This window comes from Nelumbo nucifera, chromosome 5, assembly GCF_055504915.1.
Source record: "Nelumbo nucifera cultivar China Antique chromosome 5, China Antique-T2T, whole genome shotgun sequence".
Classification (NCBI taxonomy): Eukaryota; Viridiplantae; Streptophyta; class Magnoliopsida; order Proteales; family Nelumbonaceae; genus Nelumbo; species Nelumbo nucifera.
The window spans coordinates 27556205-27581008 of NC_142653.1; the positions used below are offsets into that span (position 1 = coordinate 27556205).

General features: G+C 38.2%; 2 protein-coding genes across 2 annotated transcripts; one reads left to right on the top strand and one right to left on the bottom strand.

Annotated features, from left to right (window-relative positions):
* Nucleotides 1-201: 201 nt before the first annotated feature.
* On the bottom strand, nucleotides 202-1064 carry LOC104607561 (dehydration-responsive element-binding protein 2A-like). The gene has a single exon (XM_010273223.3). It carries the CDS (start codon nucleotides 1033-1035, stop codon nucleotides 406-408), a length of 630 nt encoding a protein of 209 aa, XP_010271525.2. The 5' UTR covers nucleotides 1036-1064; the 3' UTR covers nucleotides 202-405.
* Nucleotides 1065-8425: 7361 nt separating this feature from the next.
* Nucleotides 8426-24544, top strand: LOC104607562 (Transducin/WD40 repeat-like superfamily protein). Its single transcript, XM_010273224.3, has 12 exons — nucleotides 8426-8936; nucleotides 9481-9590; nucleotides 11410-11479; nucleotides 12088-12226; nucleotides 12363-12500; nucleotides 13464-13603; nucleotides 21583-21630; nucleotides 22327-22437; nucleotides 22518-22699; nucleotides 22802-22923; nucleotides 23929-24005; nucleotides 24092-24544. The coding sequence occupies exons 1-12, from the start codon at nucleotides 8754-8756 to the stop codon at nucleotides 24200-24202; spliced, it is 1431 nt and encodes a 476-aa protein (XP_010271526.1). The 5' UTR covers nucleotides 8426-8753; the 3' UTR covers nucleotides 24203-24544.
* Nucleotides 24545-24804: the final 260 nt, after the last annotated feature.

Consider the following 24804-nt stretch of genomic DNA (forward strand, 5'->3'; position numbering starts at 1 on the left):
ATCTCACTCCAACCTCCCACGTTTAAATGGCCCCACATCTGAAATCTACACTGCAAAAAGTTGACACCAACCATATGATCTCTGCCCTATCGAAAAAAAAAAAAAAAACCACATGATCTCTGCCATTAGTCACACTTCCGTAAAGAGTTAAATCTTCGATAGAAGTCAGAAAGTAAGGAATTTATTCTAAGGCAAGAGAAATAAATATATGACTGACTATATGTATGTATTCATATAACGACATGCGCGTGTATACTGCGGCTGCCGAATTAAAACACTGATTTAATTTATGTACATATATGATCCATTATTTTATGCACAAACACTACTACTACTATTATTCACAGTAAAAATATTCACATAAATGACAGGTGATGTTGACGAAGCATTGCTACAGGTGACCAATCACCATGGCAGCTCCAGGGCGTTCCAACCCGTCGTATCATCTAACAATTCCTGACTCCAAATCCCTGGGTCTTTCATCACCACCGGAAATTCCATTGTGGTCGTCGGCAGTTCCATCCAGGGAAATTCTTGTATCTCTGGCAATAAGCTCAAATTCATGTCTCTCCAAATTCCTTCCATCCCATCCTCTACTAGATTATTCCCATCCGATGACGATCCCATTTCCGGTTCAACTTTCAATAGGCTTTCAGCAGCCTGCTGGGTGGTGGTGGTGGAAGAAGGAACGGGGACTGGGACCGATTCGCTGATGCTTCCAGCTTGGGACTCGGCTTCGGTCCATAATTCCGGCAAGTTGAGTTTAGCGAACTTGCCATAAAGCTTGCGAGCGGCAGAGTCGTAGGCAATAGCTGCGTCGCGGGACGTATCGAAGGTACCAAGCCAGAGTCTGGCCCCCCTGTTGGGTTCACGGATTTCGGCAACCCATTTACCCCAAGTTCGCTGTCGAACCCCCCTGTAAGTGCACAAAGCGTTCTCTGGGCCCCCTTTACCTCTCATGCACCCTTTTCTTGAGCCTCTTTGGGTTGGAGAGCTTCTCTTGAACATTTTGTTGCTGTTCTCTCTAAGTCCCATCCTTACCACTGTGAGGGAATTTGCAGAGAAATCCTTGTAGTGGATTTCTTATTTATATATATCTAGATCTAATCACGACTATCATGTGTATTCAATCGCTTCAATGGTGCGTTAACCTTCTTTATGGACACGTGTTTACATCTTGGATCATGTGTACCGGCCCACACAGTTGTATCTTTCTAGGACACACACTTGGCCAGGATGTACGGTATACAAATCTAGGTGGCAGTGGCGCATGACCTGAGCTTCCCCTCTTAGGGTAGCGGTTGATCGATGGCGGATTTCTTTTCTTTTATCCAGTTCAATGAACAGGGCGTCGGATTCCGGTCGAGTCTATAAATGGGTTGATTTCATTTGGCGAGAGTGGATAAAACCCATCACATCGGGAACCTCCAAAGTTTGCATGAGTCCCCAATACGTGGAAGGTGGAACAATTGTAGAAGTAGTCAATTAGGTGGCCATCAAAACTGAATTTCATGCAAGCAGTCCACGATTTAGGGGGGCTGTGTCCTATGATCCTATCCTAGGGATCTTTTCATCTTTTGCTCGTTGATCAGGAAAATCCTACTACTGCCTTAAAAGCAGCGTTAGGTGGCGTTGCACGTTCTGAGATGTGATCTTATGATCACTGATGGCAACAGATGTGATTTGCGGCACCCTTTATCATATAAGCTCGATCGCTTTCTATGAAAAACGGGGACCGTAGGTTGGAAGGTGTTTTAAGGGGTAGGTGTCAAATTAAATATAACGCTAATGTGCTTACTCACAGTGTGCTAACTGAATGTGCCTACCGGATTCCGACTTCTCAAAATGTTGCTATTATCGCTGATAGGTAGAATGACAACTTATTAAATATGAATTGGCATTTCCATTGACAGGTGGCAATCTGTTGTTTCAAGCCCCATTTCCATACTTTTGTCTCACAGTTGTCCCTTAGAGATAGTGGTGCCGCTAGCCCACTAGGGTTGGATTAGCTTAGCATGAACCTAAGTCGAAGAAGTCAAGTTGGGTTGAAAGTCATCAGGTTATCAGGATAACAGCGCAGGATTAGAGTTGACATTTCCAACAACCCAATCCAACCAAAATCATATTTACATCTATATATGAATAGAAAGAATCATAACTTTGTCCTTGCATAATGTTAAATTTAGTTAACCCGAATGTTGGATTTTAATCTCATAAGAGATTAAATCCAATCGATTTGATTGGTCAATTACATGAGAAATTACACCTACACACTTGATTTAAAAATCTGTTTTTCTTTTACAAAAACCCGGTTTTGAACTTGTCCCACATTGGATAATTATAAGGTTTGTTTTCAGTGTTTCAATAGGAGCTAATTTACACTCCTTAGAATTAGTAGAGGAGAGTATGGGGATTCGATATCGCGCAACGTGCGTGTACGCGTGTGCGCACGTGTGTGTGGCGCAATGAGGCGCTTTAGAGGCACACTTTGCTCGCATTTTGCGCGCACCCGCGTGGCTCGCGATGGGCGGCTCTGGTTTTGGTGCGTTGATCACCGTTGATGAGATCAACAGTCACGATTCGATTGGGTGTGATCAAGAGGCACAATTCAAAGTTAACAGTCACCAACTGTTAACTACTTTTTAAATAGTCACAATGTTTGAAATTGTGAATGTTCAAGATGCCTTCTCTAAACCAGCACCTACCTTTTCTTCATATCTCTTCACAAATTATTTAAGAAGCATGAATCAGACTCCAAAACACACAATTTCGAAATTCACTCTCTCTCTCTCTCTCTTTGTTCGATCTACTACAGTCTCACTGAAGGTTTCTTTGGAGACTCTTCAACTTTGCTGGTTGCAGATTCTCGCCCAAAGGCTTTGTTGTATCCTGGGAACGAATTTGCCTATAACCCAACAGTAAACTCAGTAAAACTGAGTGGGGGCAAATAACGTTCTAAAGATAGTGTCTTCAGACACGCCTCAAAGCTTCTCCTCCAAAGTTACAGTAACCCCATCTTCCCCAACACCAAATAAGCTAATTTTGAGGAAATAAAGTTTGAAGACATTGAGCCAATGTGTGTGCTGATTTAATTGAGTTTTCTTTGCAACTAGAACTCAACCCAACAGGGCAAGCTGGATTTGGGTTAGAGGGTCAAAGTCTCCGTCTAAACAGCTGGTAATGTGTTCATCACTTTTCCTCAATCCATCTAGTTAATAATTCTTTAATTCAAGTTTAAGTTGTTAAAAAAAGCAGTTTGGATCAGATAGGCACAAAGTCATAAGCATGTTTAATGAGCATTAAGAAAAATTTTTGACACCTATTCTTTAATATATCCCAAGCCTACGCTTGAAAAACATTAAAAATCATTTTTGACAGTTATCAGAATATTTATAAGTGCTTAGTAAACATATTTACCATATTATGCCTATTAAATCCAGTCCAAAAAAAAAAACTTTGTTTACGGAAATAATATAGGGCTTTGGGGTTGAAAAATACATGGATTCAGGTGATGGCTATATATCGGTGTCATATACCCACTCTGAATCTTTTATCCAAAAATTCTTCCCACATCCCTACCAACTGAACATTACAGGTGCGCACACAGTGCCAGATATTTCCAATGCATGCCTATAGTGTCTTTAGGGATGTGAGAAGAGTTTTTGGGTTGGATCGAGATCCTGTCGAGCTCTCATATACCATGCATGATTCAGGGTTGTCATGTGGCTAGTAAATCTCTCTGCTTACCACCCTCCAATTCACTGACAGCAAAGCTTTGACTTTGTTGGAAAGAATCAAGTTTGCTCTTAATTTAAGCTCTCTTCAGCTTAAAGGAGATGCTCTAGGTAGAACTTAACCAACTCCTGTTGGACACCAACTGTATTCCACCCTCGCACATCAGCTTGTATATATGTGTTGCTTATTGGCTATTGCAGGAGGCTTCTCCTCTCGCTCTCTACTTCGTTTTCAGAGGTTTGAAGTTATCACAATTCACAATCAAATAGCTCATGCTCTTGCCAAATTATATAAAGAAGGTTCTTCTAATCTCTCTTGGTTTGGTGCTGTACCGATTTGTATTGCTTCCGGTAGATTTCATTATCAACTGCCCCCGTTTGGGAGGGCTTCTGACTTTGCAACGTGTGTCCCATATGGAAAGCTTATAACTTAGGGAGAATGATCGAACCGCCCAGGATCAGAATTTATAGATTCAAAGTACAGTTGGAGTGGATGCTAATTTAGAATTGAAGCCAATTCAAGGACGGGCATTGATGTATAGAATGAGGGTTTTGACCTTTTAAATGTTTATAGTTCTGTAATAGAAATCAGAAATCTATATTGAGCCTGTCCGTACTTCTCCGTATAAATTATGTTTGATGAATCATCAAAAGAACCCCAAAATGCTGTCACTCAGTCAAAGGACTAGTTTTCTTGTGAAATTTGTTTAACTTCTTCAAAATGACTCAGTAAAAATAGATCAATTTAAAGCTTCAATCCTCCCAACTAGGCCTCAAAGTTAACTATAAACTGATCAGGTTTTGGTTGAGTGAAATCGACTTTAGGGTCCTATTAAAAAAAAAAAAAAGATATTTAGCCAATTTAATTATTTAACTTAAAATTGCCCAGAAGAAAGGCCTTAATTACAAGAGTGGCATTAAGGGATTTTTATTTGAGATGTATCCATATGGAAGAATCCTTACTCGTATAGGCATCTTGCCTAAACGACCCGAAACCCATTCCCATACAATATCTTTTTTTGTGAAATGTGAATAATGCTTTGGGTCCGTTTGGTTTACAATTGGAATTGGAATGGAAATCCTTGTTGGGAATCAGAATCAGAATGGTCTATTCCCATAGTATATTTGGTTCAGGAATGGAAATGAGAATTACAATCAACAGGAATGGGATTTCATTCCCAAGGGAAGGGGGAGAGGATGACCATTCCCTCAAATGGGGGAATGACATTCGGATTTCACCCAACCAAACAGTTGGAATCAGAATAGCCCATTCTTATTTTGATTATGGACCCCTATTCCCGCAAACCAAACGGGGCCTAATATTTTTTCCATTCTAAAATAATTTACCAAAAACTTAAATAATTCCACGAGATCATTTTGGGCTTGGGCCTGGGTTTTGTGTTCAGACCCCGCCCGGGCCCAGGCCCAACTCAGGCCTGCAAATTTTAGGGCCGGACTTGGCCTTAATACTTCAAGCCCGGGCCGGCCCACATTTATTTAAACTTATACATTTTGTGTATAGTGTATACATATGTATACATGTTATTTTACATTACATAAGTATATATGCATGTTATATCATTTAATATAAAATATTATAGATATGTAATGTTTTATATATGAAAGACATTGGCCCAAAATCAGGACCGCCCCGGCTCGGGCCCGTGTAAACCTAGGCTAGGAGTGCTTAAGTTAAAAATAAATGCTTATTGAATAAGTGCTTATTCGAATAAGCACTTGTTTGTATTTGACACCCAAATTTTTCAAATGCTTATTTTAAAAAATAAGCACTTATTTCATATTGGGCATTTGGTAGTCTTTTTTCTCTAATAAGCATTTGTGACTATTTCATCCTTCATTTTCTTTCAAATTTTTAAAATATACTCTTATTGAAGTATTTTTATGAAAGCACTTTTATAAAAATACTCTTGTAAAAGTACCTTTACGATAACACTTTTATAAAATCACTGTTATGAAAGCACTTTTATAAAACACTTTTACGAAAGTACTTTTATAAAATTCAACTAGGGATAGTTTTATAAGTGGTATTTTAAAATCCAACTAGGGATAGTTTTGGAAGAAACAATTAAATAAATGCTTATTGTATAAATACTTAAAAAAGATGGAAATTTGGGCTTTAAAAAAATTCCTTACTTTTAAAATAAGCACTTATTTCGGACTTATTTCCTAAATACCGATAAGTGCTTAATGGCCCATATAAGCACTTATGTTGAATAAACACTTGTTTTTAGGTACTCCCAAACATGACCTTAGTATCTAATCTACGCTATGCTTTAATGTTTACAATTTTTATTAATTAGAAAAGTCTACTATTTTTCTCACACATGGGTAGTTGTGTGTGAGATATCTCCTTTTTTTTTTGTAATTTTTGTATTCTACTTCCCATTTTATTTCTTCCACACATCACTGAGTCAGGTCAACTTAAATGGGTAGCATCGGATTAGTAATGGATACCCATTGAGTTAATCGATCATATGGAAATGATAAACACTTGTAATCTTGTATAGCCATTTTCTCGTCTGGTCAGTTTGTAACACAATTAACAATTTCAATTATAAGTTGGAAATGCATTTCTAAGGATCTGTTTGATTCAAATCTTTTAGAATCACAATTAGAATGATCTATTCTCATAGTCTATTTGATTCAGACAGAAATGAGAATGAAAATTAGAATCAACAAGAATGAGATTTCATTCCTAAAGGAAAGAGAAGGAATAACAACTCCCTCAAATGAAAAAATGTCATTCTACCAAGAATAGGAATAGATTAAGATTTGGATTCCGCCCAACTTTCAATAGACTTTCAATCTGCTGGGTGATGATGGTGGAAAGAGGAACAGGGACTGGGACTGATTGGCTGATGTTTCGAGGTTCGAGCTCGGCTTCAGTCCATGGTTCCGACAAGTTGAGTTTGGTGAACTTGCCATAAAACTTGCGAGCGGTAGAGTCGTAAGTAATAACCACGTCGCTGGACATGTCCAAGGTACCAAGACAGAGTCCGGCGGTCTGCCCCCCTGTTGGGTTTACGGATTTCGGCAACCCATTTACTCCATAAAACTAAAATTATTACAAGATAAAATAAGTGAATAAAAATGGGTTTGGGTTGGAACAAACCCAATTAATCTTATTTAAATGGGTCATTAACATGTTAGTGGATTAGAAGAATGGAATGAAAGTCAACCCAAACCCAACCACCCAAATGGCTCATGTGTGAAGTGGCACCACCACTCATTGTCATTTTTCCATGAAAATATATCTTGACACATGCTAACCAGAGCAATCTCCTACAATGCCATGTGCCTTAAATTTTAATAGTTTCATCGCCACTACAGGAACATTTTGGCTTGCCCAGAATCTCATTCCGTATCTTATGTGCGTGGAAATGTGGATGAAACGGCTCGTAGAATTGCCAAGTATCATGCATTTTCTTGTGACTGGATCTGCTACTCCTGATTTTCTTAAACAGATGGTATCCAAAGAGATGTAAATAGGGATGACAGTAGTGCAGGTTTGGAGAAGGTTTTGTAAATTTTAGGCCCTATCTGTTTTCTTAAACCCCTAAGTTGTGGTCTTGTACTTGCCTCCAAAATTTATAATGGATTAGATTTCGAGAATCCAAATCTTTTTTATATATAAAAATGTAAAACCGTCCCTGACCTTACCTTCTCCATATTCAAGGGTAGATAGGTAGGGTTTACATCCTGTTTCTAATTTGCTATTATTTATTATTATATATAAATAATAAATAAATAAAACAATATGAACAAATAGCAAAATTTCAATTTATTTGATTAAGATATGTAAAAAAATATATAAACTATCAATTATTCTTCACATAAAATTTAAAATATTATTAAATTCGACACTCAATACATAAAATTCATATGCTTTCTAACAATATGTAAGTTAGGGAGGGTCAGGTTTAGTCTAATATCATACCTGACCTATACCCGTATGAGTTGTAGAATCTCAAAACCTGTCTTCACCCTAAGATTCATCCTTTAAGCAAATAAAAAAAAAAATGCCCCATAGAGGTGAATACCAATCGGATAGTGTATTTGTCATCCCTATATGTAATATCAAGTGTTGATGAATAAAATTTTCTCTTGGGATATATAAAAAAATTATATTTTTAGCCCATGACTCAGTGGCTGAGTTGGTCACTGGCGTCACTCTGATTGGGAGACGTGGGATCAAACCCTTCTCCATGGCAAAGTTGACTACACACCTCATGTGCACCCAACTCAGTCTCCGCCCATTGATAGTGAATTTCATGTAATGTATTTCGCAATACCATATATATATAACCATACTTCCATTATTTTTTTTTTTTTGCTTTTTGCTTTTAGAGCTCTCAAATTTAATGAAGAACCAAGGCATTAAAATTTATAAGTTTTTTTATTTAAAATACTATTAGCCTAGAAAAATAATTAAGTTATATTTATTAAAACCTAAATTTTTTATTGATGATGCTTTATATATATGGTTTTTTTACATCTTTATAATAATAATAATAATAAAGATGTAAAAAAACATATATATTATTATTTGTGGTAGTGAAGGAAACCCAATTGCTCGATTCGGTTTGGTCCGATTTTCAGCCCAGGGTTCAGGGCTAACTTGGTCTGACCCGAATTTCCTACCAAAAAAACGTCGCACACCTCTCACACGCCATCGAGATCGAGTACGAAAACAGCCCTGTCGTGTGCACCTCAGTTCTCCAATTCCATTCGCAGAACGAAGCATTACAATCCCAATTTCACAGGTTTCGAGCTCCGATCTCAACAGAATTGTCGAAGAATAGAAGACCTAAACTTCGCTGAAACAGCTAGATCCAGACAGACCGTAGGCGCACGGGAGATTTGCTGGAACTCATGGGAAAGGAAACTGTTCATTAAAGAGTAGTCTTTGTAGTTCGATCCGGTGACATGGAGACGAGATTTGAAGGGATTTAACCAATTAAACCTATTATATGAAGGAAATTCTGAAAGTGTTGGATAATGGCGGAGGACACATTAGAGAAAGTTTCTTTGGAAGAGAAGGAGAAGGAGAAGAAGAATATAGATCCGGAGTTCTTCGCCTGGTTGCTTCAGCCTTCGAGTGCCGATGTCGATCCCGATTACGTTGGAATTCGACGTCTTCTTCTCTACAGGAAGGCTGAATCTGGTGTAGATCGGCGAATGGTATGCTTTATTTGCCCAATTTACCGTTTCTCGCAGAATTATTTTTACTGTCGTTGTTGTGCTCATTAGACGTGTTCGAATCCGAAGCTAAATACAATGTCTGGTTTATAATGTTGATCTGATTAAAGGATGAAATTTGGCATAATGCCATTAATTTGGATAATACATGCATTATGCCCGAGATATTTAGGAGGCATGCGAAAGCTAGATACACATGTCTGCAATAAGTTGGCAATTGCATTCGAGGATTTTGACAGTTCGGCTATAAGATCCACAGTTTGTTTCAGCTCCTTGTTGCTGTTAAGAAATTTCTGAGGTGTTATATCACCACATTTCTTAGTATGGTTGACGATCTTTCCTCTGCCATGCAAGTGATTTTCCTTTTGAACAGCTCTAAGCGATCAACCTTTTATTTATGTATTATCCTGCCAAATGTCCGATGCTTTGATAGTTCTGGACGTTTGTTCATATTTGGAGAATCTGGTTCATCTTCTGAAGATGATTTTGTTACTCTTTTAATTTGTACACTTATTTCCTTTTGAAGGACTGGAAATGCAATGGAAGAGGTTACGTAGCATACCGTAATTATATTCGCAGGCCAAGGAATTGGGATAGTTTTCGTTTATCAAGCCATACAAGCACACCCGGACACAGGTCAGTGAAGTTGTATTTGATGACCATGACTACGATGGCAAGATAATCATCACCATATTTATCTTCTTTTCCTGATTAATGAAAACCCAGTGAGAGAAGTAAAAGCTAATACATTCCTTAATGAATAAGACACACAATGGATGAGCAAGAGGATTGATCAAGGGCCTAGGTAAAAAAGAGACAAGGAAACAAACTGAAATATTGGTAATAAATCCTTCATTGCCATGCGTCTCAGCTCTTTCAATATCCTTAATAGTTCGCAAATGTAAGCAAGAGCTTTTTTCTTTAAACATCAATAAAAATGAATTCCATTAATTCAATAGATAAGTGTAATAGAGAGACTGAGTAACTGTTATGTTAGCATCCATCTCTTGAAGTTTGGAGAACCAAAAGTAGAGAAAATGGAAGGCACTGTAATGGAAGGATATTCTTTGTTCATTCACGTAAAATTAGAAAGCAGTGCACATGGTGCACAAGATGAGGCTACAAAATTACATCCGGGATTGGACTTCAAGCATCAGTTTCTTTTGTCGTAATCCATATCAAATTAAAACCACCTGGGCTTTTACTTTTATGGAAAATGACTAGCAATTTCATTGTCTTTAACTTGTTCATACAATCAAAACTTCAATGCTTCACTCGTGGAATGTTTTTGGAGGATAGAACCAGAAAGGAACACAATTTTGTCTTTGTCATTCAGTAACTTAAATGAGCATTTATCCTTGAACAAGATGCAGTAACAATATTGCTATTGAAAACCACTATAATTAGTAATATTTCCTTTCTTCTCATAAATAAAATCTTTGCTTTTGCTCATCAAAAGGAATTCTTTATACCGTTGCTTCTTAAGTTCTTAATCACTACATTGCTAAGCTTTGTGGAAATTCCACTTGGTCTAGAGCTCCAGTACATCCAAAAATGGAAATTTTATCCTCAAATGTCTCTGTTTATTTGGGATATGTGGGAAAAATACTTATCAGGAATATCAAGACTGTCCAGATTATTCCAAAGCTTCAAGATTGTCTCACCACACAATAATGATATTTGGCTTATTAATGTGGAAGACTCAGGTTCTCTGCTTATTAATTATTATGCATCACGTGCTAGTCATCCAATGGTCCAAATGTCAGATTTGAATTTCAAAAACCTAAAATTTTGTGTTTCGCAGAATGGATTATAACTCTGTGAAGTCTGACTTTCATGGACTATATTGTGACAACAGATTAAGAGAATGCTTTCAACCTGGTCAGATCTCAATCTCAAATGGTACTATTTCTGAAAATGGGGCCTATGAATCAGAATCAATTGAAAATCTTTGATCAAGTCACTCAGAGGCTCAGATTTTTGTTTTTTTTTTATGAACATAAAAAGGCTCAAGCTTTTTTTGGTACTGTCTGAAAATGGTTTCTGCAATCAATCAAATTGTGTCATCATTTGGATGAGTGATAGAGAACAGAGAACCCATTATACTGTTGTTGAATCTTAAAGTTATTTTAAACACTGTTTACCATTTTATCTGCCATTTTTTGAACATTGTTCAATCATCACTGTTTAGGGGTGCCAACTCGGGTTGGCCCAAGTTGGCATTTTACACTGCTGTGGGCCTGGCCCATTCAAATTTTGACAAAAGCCCAACCTGAGCCCACCCAAATTGCACCCCTGTCACTCTTATCTCTTATCTAATATATTTTGTTGGTTTTGTGCTTCATATCCTATGCTGGAAAAGAATTAATGATGCATTTAACTTTTCTCATTCATCTGTAAATTTATGTTTGCATACGATTCTGACATCAGGGTAATTTACTGGTTGATGCATCAGTGGGCGATGGGTTCCATCTCCAGGTCCACCCTCTGTTACGTTTGAGGTGGACAGCTGGAGCTCGAGCAGGGTATGTTCGACTAATTTACAAAATTCTTTTCATTATTCTTCAAAGAATCTTGCATCTACTTCAGAACTAATTTACCTAATATGGTTAGGAATTAGCAGTTATATTTGGGGTGGGGATTCTGGTTAATAAAAAGTGGAATCTGCAGGAATCATTTGTTGTAATATGATCCATAGTTCCTTGATCTAAATGATTTCATGATTTTTGAAGACTGAATGCCATGCTTCATAAATCCCATAACCACCTGTCATGTCATACCACTACTTGAGGACACTAGGAAGCATGGTGTAACTCTCGTAGGCATGTATTGATAATGTATTTTGCCTGATTACCTAAGGGTAAAGTCTGTGCAAATTCATGAAATGAACCATTACTCCTCTGGGTTCTCAATGCTATGCATTGGCACTTCCAAATTAGGAAGACTTGCATATCCATTTTAATGAATCATATTAATTTAAACTCTACACAGATCATTTTTTATTTTTCATTCTTTTTTGGGGGTAGAGATATCCAGTTGAATTCTCCTCTGAACAGAACTGTTTTTTAATTCCTTCTTTCTTGGAACCTGCAATGGATTACAGAGTTCATGGGATATCTTTTTTTCTTTACAGGACCTACGAAATCATGCTCCAAGCCATCGTGTGAGTTTCAGCTCTAATGCAAGTGATTCTGATCATCCGAGTAACAGGGTGGAACCTGCATATTCTTTTGTAGGAATGCATTGCATCTTTGACAACTGCAAATTCTCAGGTACTCACTCCCTCATTGTTTATGTGTGTCCATGCTAGAAAGGTTTTAGTTTTCTCTGCCTTTTTCCTGGATACTCTACACTGGGATTTCTCATTTATGGGAGGCAGATTAATTTCTTTTTTTTTCTAATCTCCAGTTACAGTCTTGAAGTTTGGACACATGAGTTCAGATCTACTCGCTTATGGAGCCTCTGATGGAACCTTGACAGTTTGTACTGTCTCTGAGCCACCTTCAGTTATCAAACAGTTGAAAGGGCACTCAAAGGATGTCACAGGTTGGATTAAGTGGTACTAGTTCCATGGTCTTTATTTGTATCCTGTCCTCCATGATTTATTTCATATTGACTGGGAATTCTGCATTATATTTTTTGTAGCATTTGGAAGTCTAAAATCTGATACCCTTGAAATTTAATTAGATCTTAGTGGTATAAGTGCTTATTTTTATGTCTGAACAGTATATGCCAGAAGTCTTATTAAACTATCATGTTGGAGTTGTTGATCAGATGGCTATTACATTTTCGTGTATTTGGTAAATGTAATACTGTTCTAAGAGGTATACTACTACACTATAAATCACATAACATAAAATAAATTCCAGAAGATAAGTAGAAGAAATGTGCTGCCATTTTGATTTAGTCATGGACTAGGATTTGTAAGCAGTATTATGATTTTGTTGATCATTTGTGGAAGAGGGACAATATCACAGTATTATTTGGTTTATCATGTCTAGATGAATTCAGCAAGCTTGAAACAGGACCTTCCTGGCCATTATTGTTTTGCCACCAGACCGATCTAAGCATGTTCACCATGATTCAAAATGCTCGCATGCTTGCATGCCAACCAAGCAAAACTGTTGCAAGAAGATACTTGAAATCCTAAAGTGCACTAACAACCATACATGATGAAAAATTTATGCCTGCACTAACACCCAAACAAGCAGGACTGGCTATGAGTTATAACCTGCTCGTTTTCTTATCTTGTTTTTTGGATATGTTATATAGTTATACTGAACAGAACAGAATGGTGAATGTGAAACAGGATTCATGTAGCCAAACCCATAATGGTTGGGTCAAGACTTAGATGATGACGGTGTTATATGGTTGTATGTGAAATTGTGAATTTCTCATTTTCAAGTAGTTAATGTGAAATTGTGAATTACTCATTTTCAAGCAGTCTTACGCTTTTGTTATCTGTGTCAGACTTGAAGGCCTTGTTTCTAAAATGGTTGTTTGTTACAGATTTTGACTTCTCATCCAACAATCAATATATTGCTTCATCATCAATGGATAAAACTGTGAGAGTCTGGGCAATATCAGAAGGCCATTGCATTCGAGTTATATATGGAGTCTCTTCACAATTGTGCATTCGTTTTCACCCAGTGAGACACCAGCATCAATACTCTTTAATTGAATGCTCAAAAAACAAAATGTTCATGTCTGTTTATATCTATATATAAATAAACCCAGACAAAATTTTACCCACAATTAAAATGTGGCCCTTGTTTCAACTTCACATGATGACAGAACCATACATAAGTGTTTTGGACAGGATTTTTGGATATCATATGAAAACACCAAATAATTCTCATAAAGGGAATTATTCTAAAGATGATTTATTATTTCCTGTTTGAAAATTTTTTGATAAATTATTTCCTGTTTTCTGTTTGAAATGCTAGTCATAGTATTCATGCTTATGGGAATGGTTAGTATTAGCCAATCAATTATAAGAACTATGAAAAAGGAAGTCTTTAATCGAAGATACCAATCAAAAAGGTCTTTAGTCAAAGATCTCCTATGAGGGTGGAGCAATTAAAAGACATTTTTCTTGTAAAAATCATTCAGACAAAAGATATGCCAGTTTATTTATACTGGTTCAAAAAAAATGTTTGTTCAAGATGATGACCCCCAGTTTATTGACAAACTATGTTGAACTTGAATGGGCATTTAACCTTGTGTTCTTTGGATGCTTAGGTGAAGCTTTTTTTTTTTTTTTTGGAAAAGGTAAGGTAAATTTATTAGAAAAACTTAGAGATACAAACAGTAACCTGCCAAAGACAAGCCAGGAATGGGGACACCCCCCATTACAAACACCAAATCGACTGAGATCTCAACAACTGGAGTACGTTTAAATGTTTGAATTCTGGAGTGACAGATATCCAGGACATCAATTTTCTGACTGCCGCCTGCCCTACCTCCTCTGGACTTTTCACTTTTTGGTTAAATATTCTGCTGTTTCTCTCAAATCAAATGGCCCAAAGCACTGCTGTCGGGATAGTACGCCAGATTAGCTTCCCTTTTTTCTTCAAATTGCTGATCTTCCAACTGCAGAGCACATCCTTTACAGATTTTGGCATGACCCAACAAATCCCCACAGCCTGTAAGAAATGGTCCCACACCTGGGCGGCAATCGGGCAGTGAATACAAAGATGATCAGTAGTTTCTGGGTATGATTCACAAAGAGCACAAGAGTCATCAGGGATCTACAAGCCTCTTCTTTCTAGGTTGGTTCTAGACAGGCATTTATTTAAATCCATAGTCCAGAGAAGTAACTTCAATTTTGAGGGACTAATAGAATTCCAAATCTTCTTTGATGGAAAATCCACCACTGCAGCTCTACCACTTAATCTACTGGCCATTGATTTAACTGAGAAGCTACCCTCTTTAGACCAATTCCAAGTCCCCTGGTCATCCTGATTACAGTCAATCCTCTGAGCTTGTAAAATTTCCAACAATCTCATAACTTCTTCCACTTCCCAATCAAAAAGGCTTCTTCTGAATTGTGGTACCTAGGTCACCTCATTACCTGAGAATGTGTAAGAGTCAGCAATCGAAGCATTCTGATTGGTGGCACACTGATAAAGAAGAGGGAAATCTTCAGCCAAAGGATGGTCCAAGCACCAAGGATCCTTCCAGAATCTGATTTTGTCTCCTCTGCCTACTTTGAAGCTTAAACCCTCTCTAAACAAGGGAAAATATCTCATCATTCCTTTCCATAAAGAGCAGCCCCAATTGGGAAGTGGGTCTCTCGATCTCCAATTTCCCCACTCTACCCCAAACTTGGCGGCTATCAGGCTTCTCCACCAAGCTCCCCTTTCTGTTGCAAATCCAGAGCCATTTACTAAGAAGAACCAAATTAGTTACCTTGATTTTCCTTAAACCCAGTGTCCCTTCTTCCATAGGAAGACATATTTGATCCCAGTTGACAAGATGAATCTTCTTTTCCTCCTCCCAACCCCTCCACAAGAAATTCCTTTGGAGAGTCTCCGGTCTCTTTGCCACTTTTGCTGGGACAGGGAAAAGGGAAAGAAAATAAGTAGGAAAATTTGAAAAGGTACTTTTTAAAAGGGTTACTCTTCCTCCAAAAGACAGATATTTTGCCTTCCAAGAGGAGAGATTTTTTTTCCAATCTTTCAATCACCGGGTTCCAAATGGCTGAACAAGAACATTTAGCTCCCAAGGGCAGTCCCAAATATTTTACAGGAAGCTGTTCCACTCGACAAGCCATTACTTTGGTGCATTCCTCCAAATTGGGAACCTGACCCACTGGGATAATTTGGATTCTATTAAGGTTGACTTCCAGACCTATTACTACTTCAAACCAGCTGAGAATCCCTAATAAGTTTTCCGAATGCTCCTGAGGTGCATCTATGAAACATAAGGTGTCATCAGCAAATTGGAGGATGTTGACTTTTTCCTCCCTTGGGGCAATTACAAACCCTTCCCACAAACCAAATTCGGTTGCCTTCCGACGAGAGAGATTTTTTTTTTATCACTAGTCAAAGTAGATTTCATTACTTAGAGAAAAAAGATAATACAGAAACATGGGCAGCCTCGGCTACCAACAATAGAATACATAGACAAATTGATGATCAGTCTCACAATTGAGCCCAGAAGCACTCTGCTCTATTTACCCCTTGCTTTGCTAGATGGTCAGCTAAGCCATTTGCCAACCTAGGAGCCCATTGAAATATCAGCTGCATATCCCTTGAGAACCTCTTGAAATGTTTGAATTTGTTTCTGAAAAACCAAGGATTCTTCTTGTTCTGCTTTAACCAACTTATTACTATTTTGGAGTTGCCTTCAACTATTAGCTTCCGAAACCCCATTTCCAAAGATTTCTGCATCCCATAAAGTACTGCCTTCAATTCTGCTGTTACAGAGTCACACACTCCAATGGGACCTAAGTACATTCCCAAAATCACTCCGCTTTCATTCCTTAGAACCCTCCAATTCCAGAGGGCCCTGGGTTCCCAAAACTACTTCCATCGAAATTTAATTTCAGGAAATCTACCTCTGGGGGTTCCCAGTCCTTTAGTGTCTTCCACTTAGCTGAAGTTGAGGTTGCAATTGTTCTCCAGTTCCTTAATATATCATACATAGAGAAATCTGAGAACAACTCCAAAGTCTTTATCCAGAAGACCACTTTTTGCCATGATCCCTTCAATTGAAGCTTCCTTGCTTCTTTTCTTTTCCTCAAATATACGCTTATTTCTTTCCTCCCATAGGATCCATATTATTGCTGCTCTTGTGCACCTCCACATCAGTCTTCCCCTCCTTTTTGGCCAATTGAAAGTGGATCTATCAAACAACCTGTCCAATCTGTCCAGAGTATTCCACCTGCACCCAAAAAGAGAAAAGAACCGATCCCAAATACCACAAGCAAATGGACAGGAAATGAACAAGTGAAGAACAGATTCACCATTGGATTCACACAAGCAGCACCAATTTAGGGAGAGGCACCATCCAGGTCTCTTCCTCTGTAAAATATCAGGAGTGTTGATTGCACCATGGAAGATCTCCCAACAAAAAGCACTCACTTTGGGGGGAATCGGATCTCTTTGACTAGAAAGGGAGTAATTGGTTGAGAAGGCACAGACAACGACTTGAAAAAAGAAGCACAACTGAAAACCCCAAAAGGATGTAGAGTCCAAATTCTATCATCTTGTTTACTTAGGTCTGGGAAAACCCCTTCAAGAATGTGTAGAAGGTTTGAAACAAGGCCTAACTCAGTGTCCCTCACATTTCTACGAAAACCTAGATTCCACCCAAGCCCGTTAGCCGAGGAAGAGGGGAGTAGAAACTCAGAAATTGGCTTACCCTTGAGCAGAAAGGGTGAACAAAGAAGGGAAAGAAACCTTTAAAGGGGCTTCACCCACCCAAAGATCCTCCTAGAACTTGATCTTGTTACCTGAATTAAAATCGAATCTGATGTGATTGAGAATGGAAGGCATTTCTGAATTGCTCTCCAGGGTGAAAAGCAAGAGGCCCTGCTAGAAGTTTCAGCATCCCACCCGTTCACAGAGAGCCCATGAATACTAGCGATCACTTTATGTCATAACCTGTCCGATTCTCTCGGAAATCTCCACAACCACTTCCCCAGAAGAGCCTGGTTCTTTTCTTTCAGCCTTCCTAACCCCAGCCCTCCATCCTCCTTCCATCTACAAACTATTTCCCATCTGATTAGGTGATCCTTCTTTGTTTCTCCCGGTTCCCACAAGAAAACCCGCATAATTTTCTCCAACTTCTTAACAATCACCTGAGGTACATTGAACACCGATAGGTAATAGACCGAAATGTTAGCTAAGGTGGATTTGATTAAGGTTATCCTACCTCCCAAAGAAATATAATTCCTCTTCCAAGCCGCTAACTTCTCAAATCTCTCCACTACCGGGCTCCAGAAGTTAAAGACCTAGGGTTTGCACCTAAAGGGAGTCCTAAGTACTTCATAGGCCAATCACTAGACACACATCTGAGTTCCTTGCCCACAGCTCCAACTCCTCCTGCCCCATATTTACCCCAGCTACTACACTTTTATTGAGATTAACCTTCAGATTTGTCAACATATCAAACAAGCTCAATAACCTCCTCAGATTCCTAGCCTCCTCCTCACCTTCCCCCTCACAAAAAATAATGATGTCGTCTGCAAATTGAAGATGGGTTACCATCACCCTGTCTCTCCCCATTCTCCACCCTCTTAAAACACCCATTTCATCTACTTTTATGATCAATCTGCTGAACACCTCTGCAACAATAGTAAATAGAAATGGTGAAAGAGGATCCCCCTGTCTCAGACCTCTCATAGCACCAAAGAAATCTATAACCGACCCATTCACCAAGACTGAAAAATGACAAGATTTTAGGCAACCTCTAATCCACTTGCACCATCTTGCACCAAAACCACAATTGCTCAAAGCTTCAATTAAGAGACCCCAATCCACAAAATCGTAGGCTTTCTCCAGATCCAACTTGCACACAATACCTTTCCTCCCATTCTTTCTAAAATCCTCTACACACTCATTTGCAATGAGCAGCTGATCTGAAATCTGTCTTTCTTCAATAAAAGCTCCTTGATACCGTGATATGATTGATGGAAGTACCTTCTTTAGGCGGTTGGAGAGAACCTTGGCTATGATTTTGTATTGACTTGTCACTAAGCTGATTGGTCTAAAGTCCTTGGGGTGACATGCTCCTGATGTCTTAGGAATCAACGCAATAAAAGTAGCATTAACCCCTCTACTTATCATCCCTCTGTGATAGAATTCCTCAAAAACCTTCATTAAATCTTCCTTAAGCCACTCCCAACAATCTTGGTAAAAAGCCATGGTAAATCCATCTGGACCCAGAGCCTTGGACCTATCCATAGAGAAAATAGCTGCCTTCACTTCTTCCAACTTAAAACCACTTTCTAATTCTCTACTCAAGGTGCTATCTAAAGTAGGCCATGTCAAACCCTTTAAGATCCATCTATTCTCTACTGACCTTCTATAAATTTGTTTGAAGTGATCCACAAAAGCCTTTGCAATGTCATTCTGTTGGGTGATGATAATTCCAGCATAGAGATACAATTTTTCCTTCTCCTACCATTTGCGATTGCATGAAAGTATATAGTGTTCCCATCACCTTCCTTTATCCACCTTTCTCTTGACTTTTGTTTCCATGATATCTCCTCTCTCAGCAGTGTAACTTCCAACTCTTTTTTCAAATTTGTCCTCTCCTCCTTCTCTACCAAGCCCATTTGTCCTTCTTCCTCTTTTCTATCAATCTCTTCAATCCGACTAATCAAGGTAAGCTTTCTTTCTTCGATCCTTCCAAACTGATTGGAATTCCACTCCTTTAGCTTTCCTTTCAAATTCTTAAGCTTTCTATGGAATCTAATCCCTTCCCATCTAGCCACTAAGGTGTCTTCCTCCCACCAGCTTCTCACATTTTGCACAAAGCCCGGGACTGTGAGCCACATATTTTCAAACCGAAAAGGCTTTGGTCCGCCCCCATTCCCTTCTTGAGTAAGATAAATTGGCCAATGATCCGACGTAAGCCTAGGTAATATTCTACCTGTCAAATTCCCCCAATGATCCTCCCACTCTTGTGTCACTAGAAATCTATCTAACTTGGATAGGATTTCAGCAATACAAGTAAAGAGCTGAGGAGAGAGGGGATCTCTTTGTCTAAGCCCTCTGGAGCTCTCAAAGAAACCTACCGTTTGTCCATTTACCAGGATGGAAACTTTTGGGGAAGACACAGACTTTCATCCAATTCCTCCATTTTTGCCCAAAATTCATTTTTCCAAGAGACAATTTAAGCATCTCCAATTTACATGGTCGTAAACTTTTTCTATGTCCAGTTTGCACACCAAACCAGGAATCCCCTCCCTCTTCCTAGAGTCAATCAATCCATTTGCAATTAGAACCGAATCAATGAGTTGTCTACCCGGCACAAAAGCACTTTGAGTGCTTGAGATCACACTATTTAACACCTCCTTCATCCTTTCAGCTAAAACTTTAGCCAAAATCTTGTAGAAACTGTTCAGAAGACTTATTGGCCTAAAGCCTTTTAAGTGCACAACCCCTACAACTTTGGGAATAAGAGTGACAAAAGTGTTGCTCAAGCTTCTTTGCAGTGAAGCACTTGAGTCGAAGGCCTGAACAGCTTTTAGAATGTCTTTCTTCACAAAATCCCAACTCTTTACATAAAATATTAAATATGTTGGACAAACCATCCGGCCCAGGAGATTTCTCATTATCCAAATTGCTAACTGCTGACTTAATCTCCTCCTCAGTAAAAGGTCTTTCAAGGGAGCTTCTTTGATCTTCAGTCAGCCTCTTAAAGGGGAGATTTAAAGGGAGAGGTCTGCACTTCCGACTTTCCTTATAGAGGTTTTTATAAAAGGAAGTTGCAATTACTTTGATTTCTGCAGCAGATTCCCACCTTATCATCCCAAATAAGTTTGCTAATTGAAGAAGTTCTGATTCTAGCATTTGCCATCTTATGGAAGTAACGAGTGTTCCTGTCCCCTGCTTTAAGTCAGACTGTCTTATCTCTCTGTCTCCACGTTAATTCCTCCTTGACTGCCAATTTATCAAAAACAGACTTTGCCTGAAGTCTCTTCAATCTTAATTCCTCTGAAACTGGGTCCAATTCCTCTGCTCTGCCAATTTCTTCAATTAGGCTAAGGCAAGCTCTTTTTTCTGTTTCTGAGTTCAGATTGTTTTCCAGTTTCCAGATTTTAATAAAGGGAGAAAATCAGCATCTTCAAACCAAGCATTCTTGAATTTAAAAGGTGCTTTAATTCTGTCCCTATTACCACAAATTAATTGGATTGGTGCATGGGTTTTGTAGAATAGTTTACAGAATAGGAAATTGGTCCTGGAGCATAAATTTCAAAACCTTGACTGATTAGATACTTCTATATTGAGAGTAAGATGGTTATTGTGTATCTTTAATGGAACTAATAGATTAACAAAAATTCCAAAAATTCCCTATGAAATGCCTTTCCCATTTCGGAGTCCTAACAAGAAGAAAAATACAAGATGTCAGTCAAAGGTCTTTTTATGTCAAATTGAATATATTTTGGTGGGGGAGGGGCAGGAAGTGTAGGATTTTTTTTGGATTCTTTGATGGTCGACTCAAATTATGTTGTCAATGTGTTTGGTTTTCCCTTGGTGATTGGTGTTACATTTCTTAACTCTATCTTCCATTGTTGTTTGGTCCTATTGGTTGCCTCTCAGCTGCAGGTTTTTTGTGGTATTTGCTGTAAAAAAAAAAATAATAAGTCAAAAGTTAGGTCTGTATCCATCCCATCCCTCCCAAGGCTCCAGAGAGCTGGGACCAACATTGAGTAATGGTTTTCTAATCTGTTTTTCTTTTCTATTTGGTAATGGGTATTTATGTGTCTTATATTCATTCACTTTTCCATTTTTCCCCAAAACCTTTGATCCTCTCACTATATTCTTGTTGTATACACTTCTTTTCCTTTTATTTGGCATACAGAAACATTATCGGTTTTAGATATGCCTTCTTCCAATATAACTACTACTAGTGAGACTAAGTGATGTTTATTCTTTCTTTTTCTTGCATGCAGGTAAATAATAACTTCCTTTCAGTTGGCAATGCAAACAGAGAAATCACTGTATGTATATCTTACCTTTTGTTTTCCGCCATCTTATAGTAAATCCAATTTCCCAAAGTTGAATAATAATTACTGGCTTGCTCTTTCTCCTTTTGTAAGAACGTTCTGGGGTATCATCAAATACTTGTAGGAATTAGTTCTCTTACAGACAAATTGTGTGAAGCAATTTATCTTTCCTCTATTTAAAAGCTTAAAGTATCCATTCTATTAGTCCTTTCTGGCAATCTTTGCTGGAAGTGGTATTGTACTGCATGTCCATCCTTTTGTGGTTTGTCTCATTTTCTTATTCGCCCTTTTTCTTTACTTTTGTCCTGGCAACTCAGAAACTAAAGGGTTTGAGTTTCTGATCAAGTACCATCAAAATATATCTCTTTCTCATCTTTTTTATGAACTCTAAATCTGCCATTAATGGAGAAAGAAACAAAAAAAGAATTGACAGTTTTGTAGTACAATTCACCACAACAAACTAGACCCAATACAAGTTGGCTACAGGTACTAGAGGATTTTTTGGACGCTTACTGAATACATTTATAACCCATCCTGTCGCTTTGAAAATGCAACATTTTTTCTTGGCACCAACTTAACAGAACATATCTGATTCAGTCCTTTCAACTTCACTATCTCTATGGTGTTTCACAGTTATCAATTTCTGTTTATCTCATCTTATCCATGACAGCTTAATCTACTTGATTCCAGGTAATTAATTTCAGCACTGGGAGGATCATAAATAAAGCAGGATTTGAGAGCGAGGTTACAGCTATGGATCACGATCATACTGGTCAACTAATATTTTGTGGGGATGCTCAGGTGTGTTTAATTCATTACGGCATTAATTTTTTGGTGAAGATGTGCTGTCTAAATATGGTTCCAATCTGGTTGATGTGCAGGGATGCATATACACTGTAAGTATGACTTCCCACACAGGAGCATTATCCCGAACTCATCGCAATCGAAGCAGCAATAACAGTAAATCACCAATCACAACTATCCAGTATCGAACCTTTTCTCTGTTGGCAAGGGGGCCTGTGTTGCTAGCATGTGCACAAGATGGAAGCTTGTCTTTTTTCAGGTCTGATTGCTATGTTTTCCTTTACAAATCTAATATTCCTGTATAATTCTTGCTTTTCAATTGATATTATTCATCTGGAAACTGAAAGATTCTTTCCTACAGTGTTGCTTTGGAAATACAGGGCTATTTGACTCTCCGATGCTCTCTCAAATTGGCTCCTCGAGTCCACCGTATACGCGCTTCCTTCTGCCCTTTGCTCTCTCTTGAAAAAGGAGAATTCATAGGTCTGTTTACCATGATTTAAATGTTAATATGGATTTTCATGTGTCAGTGAATCCCTTAATAGTGAATCAAAGTTCGTTTTGATTTCAAATCCTATTCCAAGTTAGACTAATTTCATTCTACACTCAAAATCATGCCAAATCAACAAAAGAAAAGAATCTTCTCAACTCTCATTCTTGAGCAGTTTCATTTGATTTCTAGGACAAGCTTAACCATTTATAGTGGACATGCTTGAAAATTTTGTGTCATCTGATACCCAACATGTTGCTTGCAATTGTTATCAAGTCAAAATCTGAATTTTGTTCTCTGTATTCAGAAGGATGTGTCAATAGACAAATTTCTAAATTTGACTTTATGCCAGCTTTTTTTAGGTATTAATGCTGGCTATTTGGGGTTGGCTACAAAATGACAACCCACCATTCTACTGCCCACATCCATATCCTCTTATATGCATAAATTTGCAGAAAATATAATTAATAAGATTGTCATTTGCTTGCAATTTGCCCCTTGAACGTGGATGCCATCTAGCAGCCCCATTTGTCAGACCTACATGGTAAAAATGGTGGGATGATTAGATCATCCTAACCATTCAAACCATCATTTTCTGTTTAAGAAAAGCCCAACAATCTGGATAAAATTGGACAGGGTAAATAGATTCATTAATTGGTTGATTTGTAACGTAACAGGTGTTTTGGCTGGTAAACTGGATGGTGTCTTCTACCTGTGCCACATCAGTGATACAGTTAATATTTTCCTTTTTAATTGATAATGAACTTATTAACAAAAGAACAGAAATACACCAAAGATGACCTAAAACAAGGAGCAACCCACTGCCATATTAGGGAATATACCAGAGAAAGGGAGTGCAAAGACAGCAAACTACAAGGGACCAACTATTTATCTTGACTGTGCAAAGTATTTGTTTTAGTTTTCATTGCTAAATCTTAGGGATTTGTTTGATGATATGCTCTGGCCTACTGACATTAAAATTTGTTATTTTATACAAGTTGCTGGAAGCGAGGACTCAAATGTCTATTTCTATGACTTGACTCGGCCAAGGCACACTTGTGTAAACAAGCTACAGGTCCGCCTTACACTTGTGTCCTCGGTTTTATCATTCGTCAATGTCTATAAATGTCTCTCAACATAACTAAACCCGTGTGATTGCAGGGTCATGGTTCTCCAGTTATAGGGATCGCTTGGAACCATGGTGAGAACTTATTGGCTTCATCAGATTCTGATGGAACTGTTATTGTATGGAAGAGAGCGAAGTCAAGTTGAAACAACCGTATACAGTAATGCAGGTGTCCGATACACATATACCGAGTACAGAAAAATGTCAGTACTTTTTGCCCCATTACATACTTTTGTCAGCAGCCCAGATCACATGCAACAGTTTCAAATTGGTCGTTTCAAACATTGTTGAGACTTGAGATATACGAGACCTATGTCCAAGAAATTAAAAACAGAAAAGAAAGATGCGAGATGAGGATAGAAATCCATGCTGGAAATTAGTTCTGTGTAATCTTTATCTTTCATTGGCTCTTCCTGACTTGCATTGATGGATTTCATATCCTTGAGTTTCTGAGCAAAGACGCAGGCATGTCCGTAATTTCATTGGAATTTATGTTGCTTCTCCGCTTGTAGGTTATAGGTTATAGCAAGGTGTTTTGCGGCACAGGAGGTCTTAATAGTTTGACCTTACTCAAAGTACACGACGATCAAATGTTTACAGGCATTACTTTTGTAGTTCATGTCAAGTGGTTTAGTACTACTGATGTAGTTTATGTTGAGTGGTTTAGTGATTTAGTCTAGTTCCCAGCAATGGAGAGACATACGTATGTGGGTAGTCATTGATGCACCGTGCAAATTGGAGAAACTAC

Bases quoted from the DNA above. Each gene is read 5' to 3' on its own strand.
- LOC104607561 (XM_010273223.3), bottom strand. From the start codon at position 1,035: ATGGGACTTAGAGAGAACAGCAACAAAATGTTCAAGAGAAGCTCTCCA.
- LOC104607562 (XM_010273224.3), top strand. From the start codon at position 8,754: ATGGCGGAGGACACATTAGAGAAAGTTTCTTTGGAAGAGAAGGAGAAG. The intron at 11,480-12,087 runs GTATGTTCGACT...TTTTCTTTACAG, and splicing joins ACAGCTGGAGCTCGAGCAGG to GACCTACGAAATCATGCTCC. The intron at 13,604-21,582 runs GTGAGACACCAG...TCTTGCATGCAG, and splicing joins TGTGCATTCGTTTTCACCCA to GTAAATAATAACTTCCTTTC.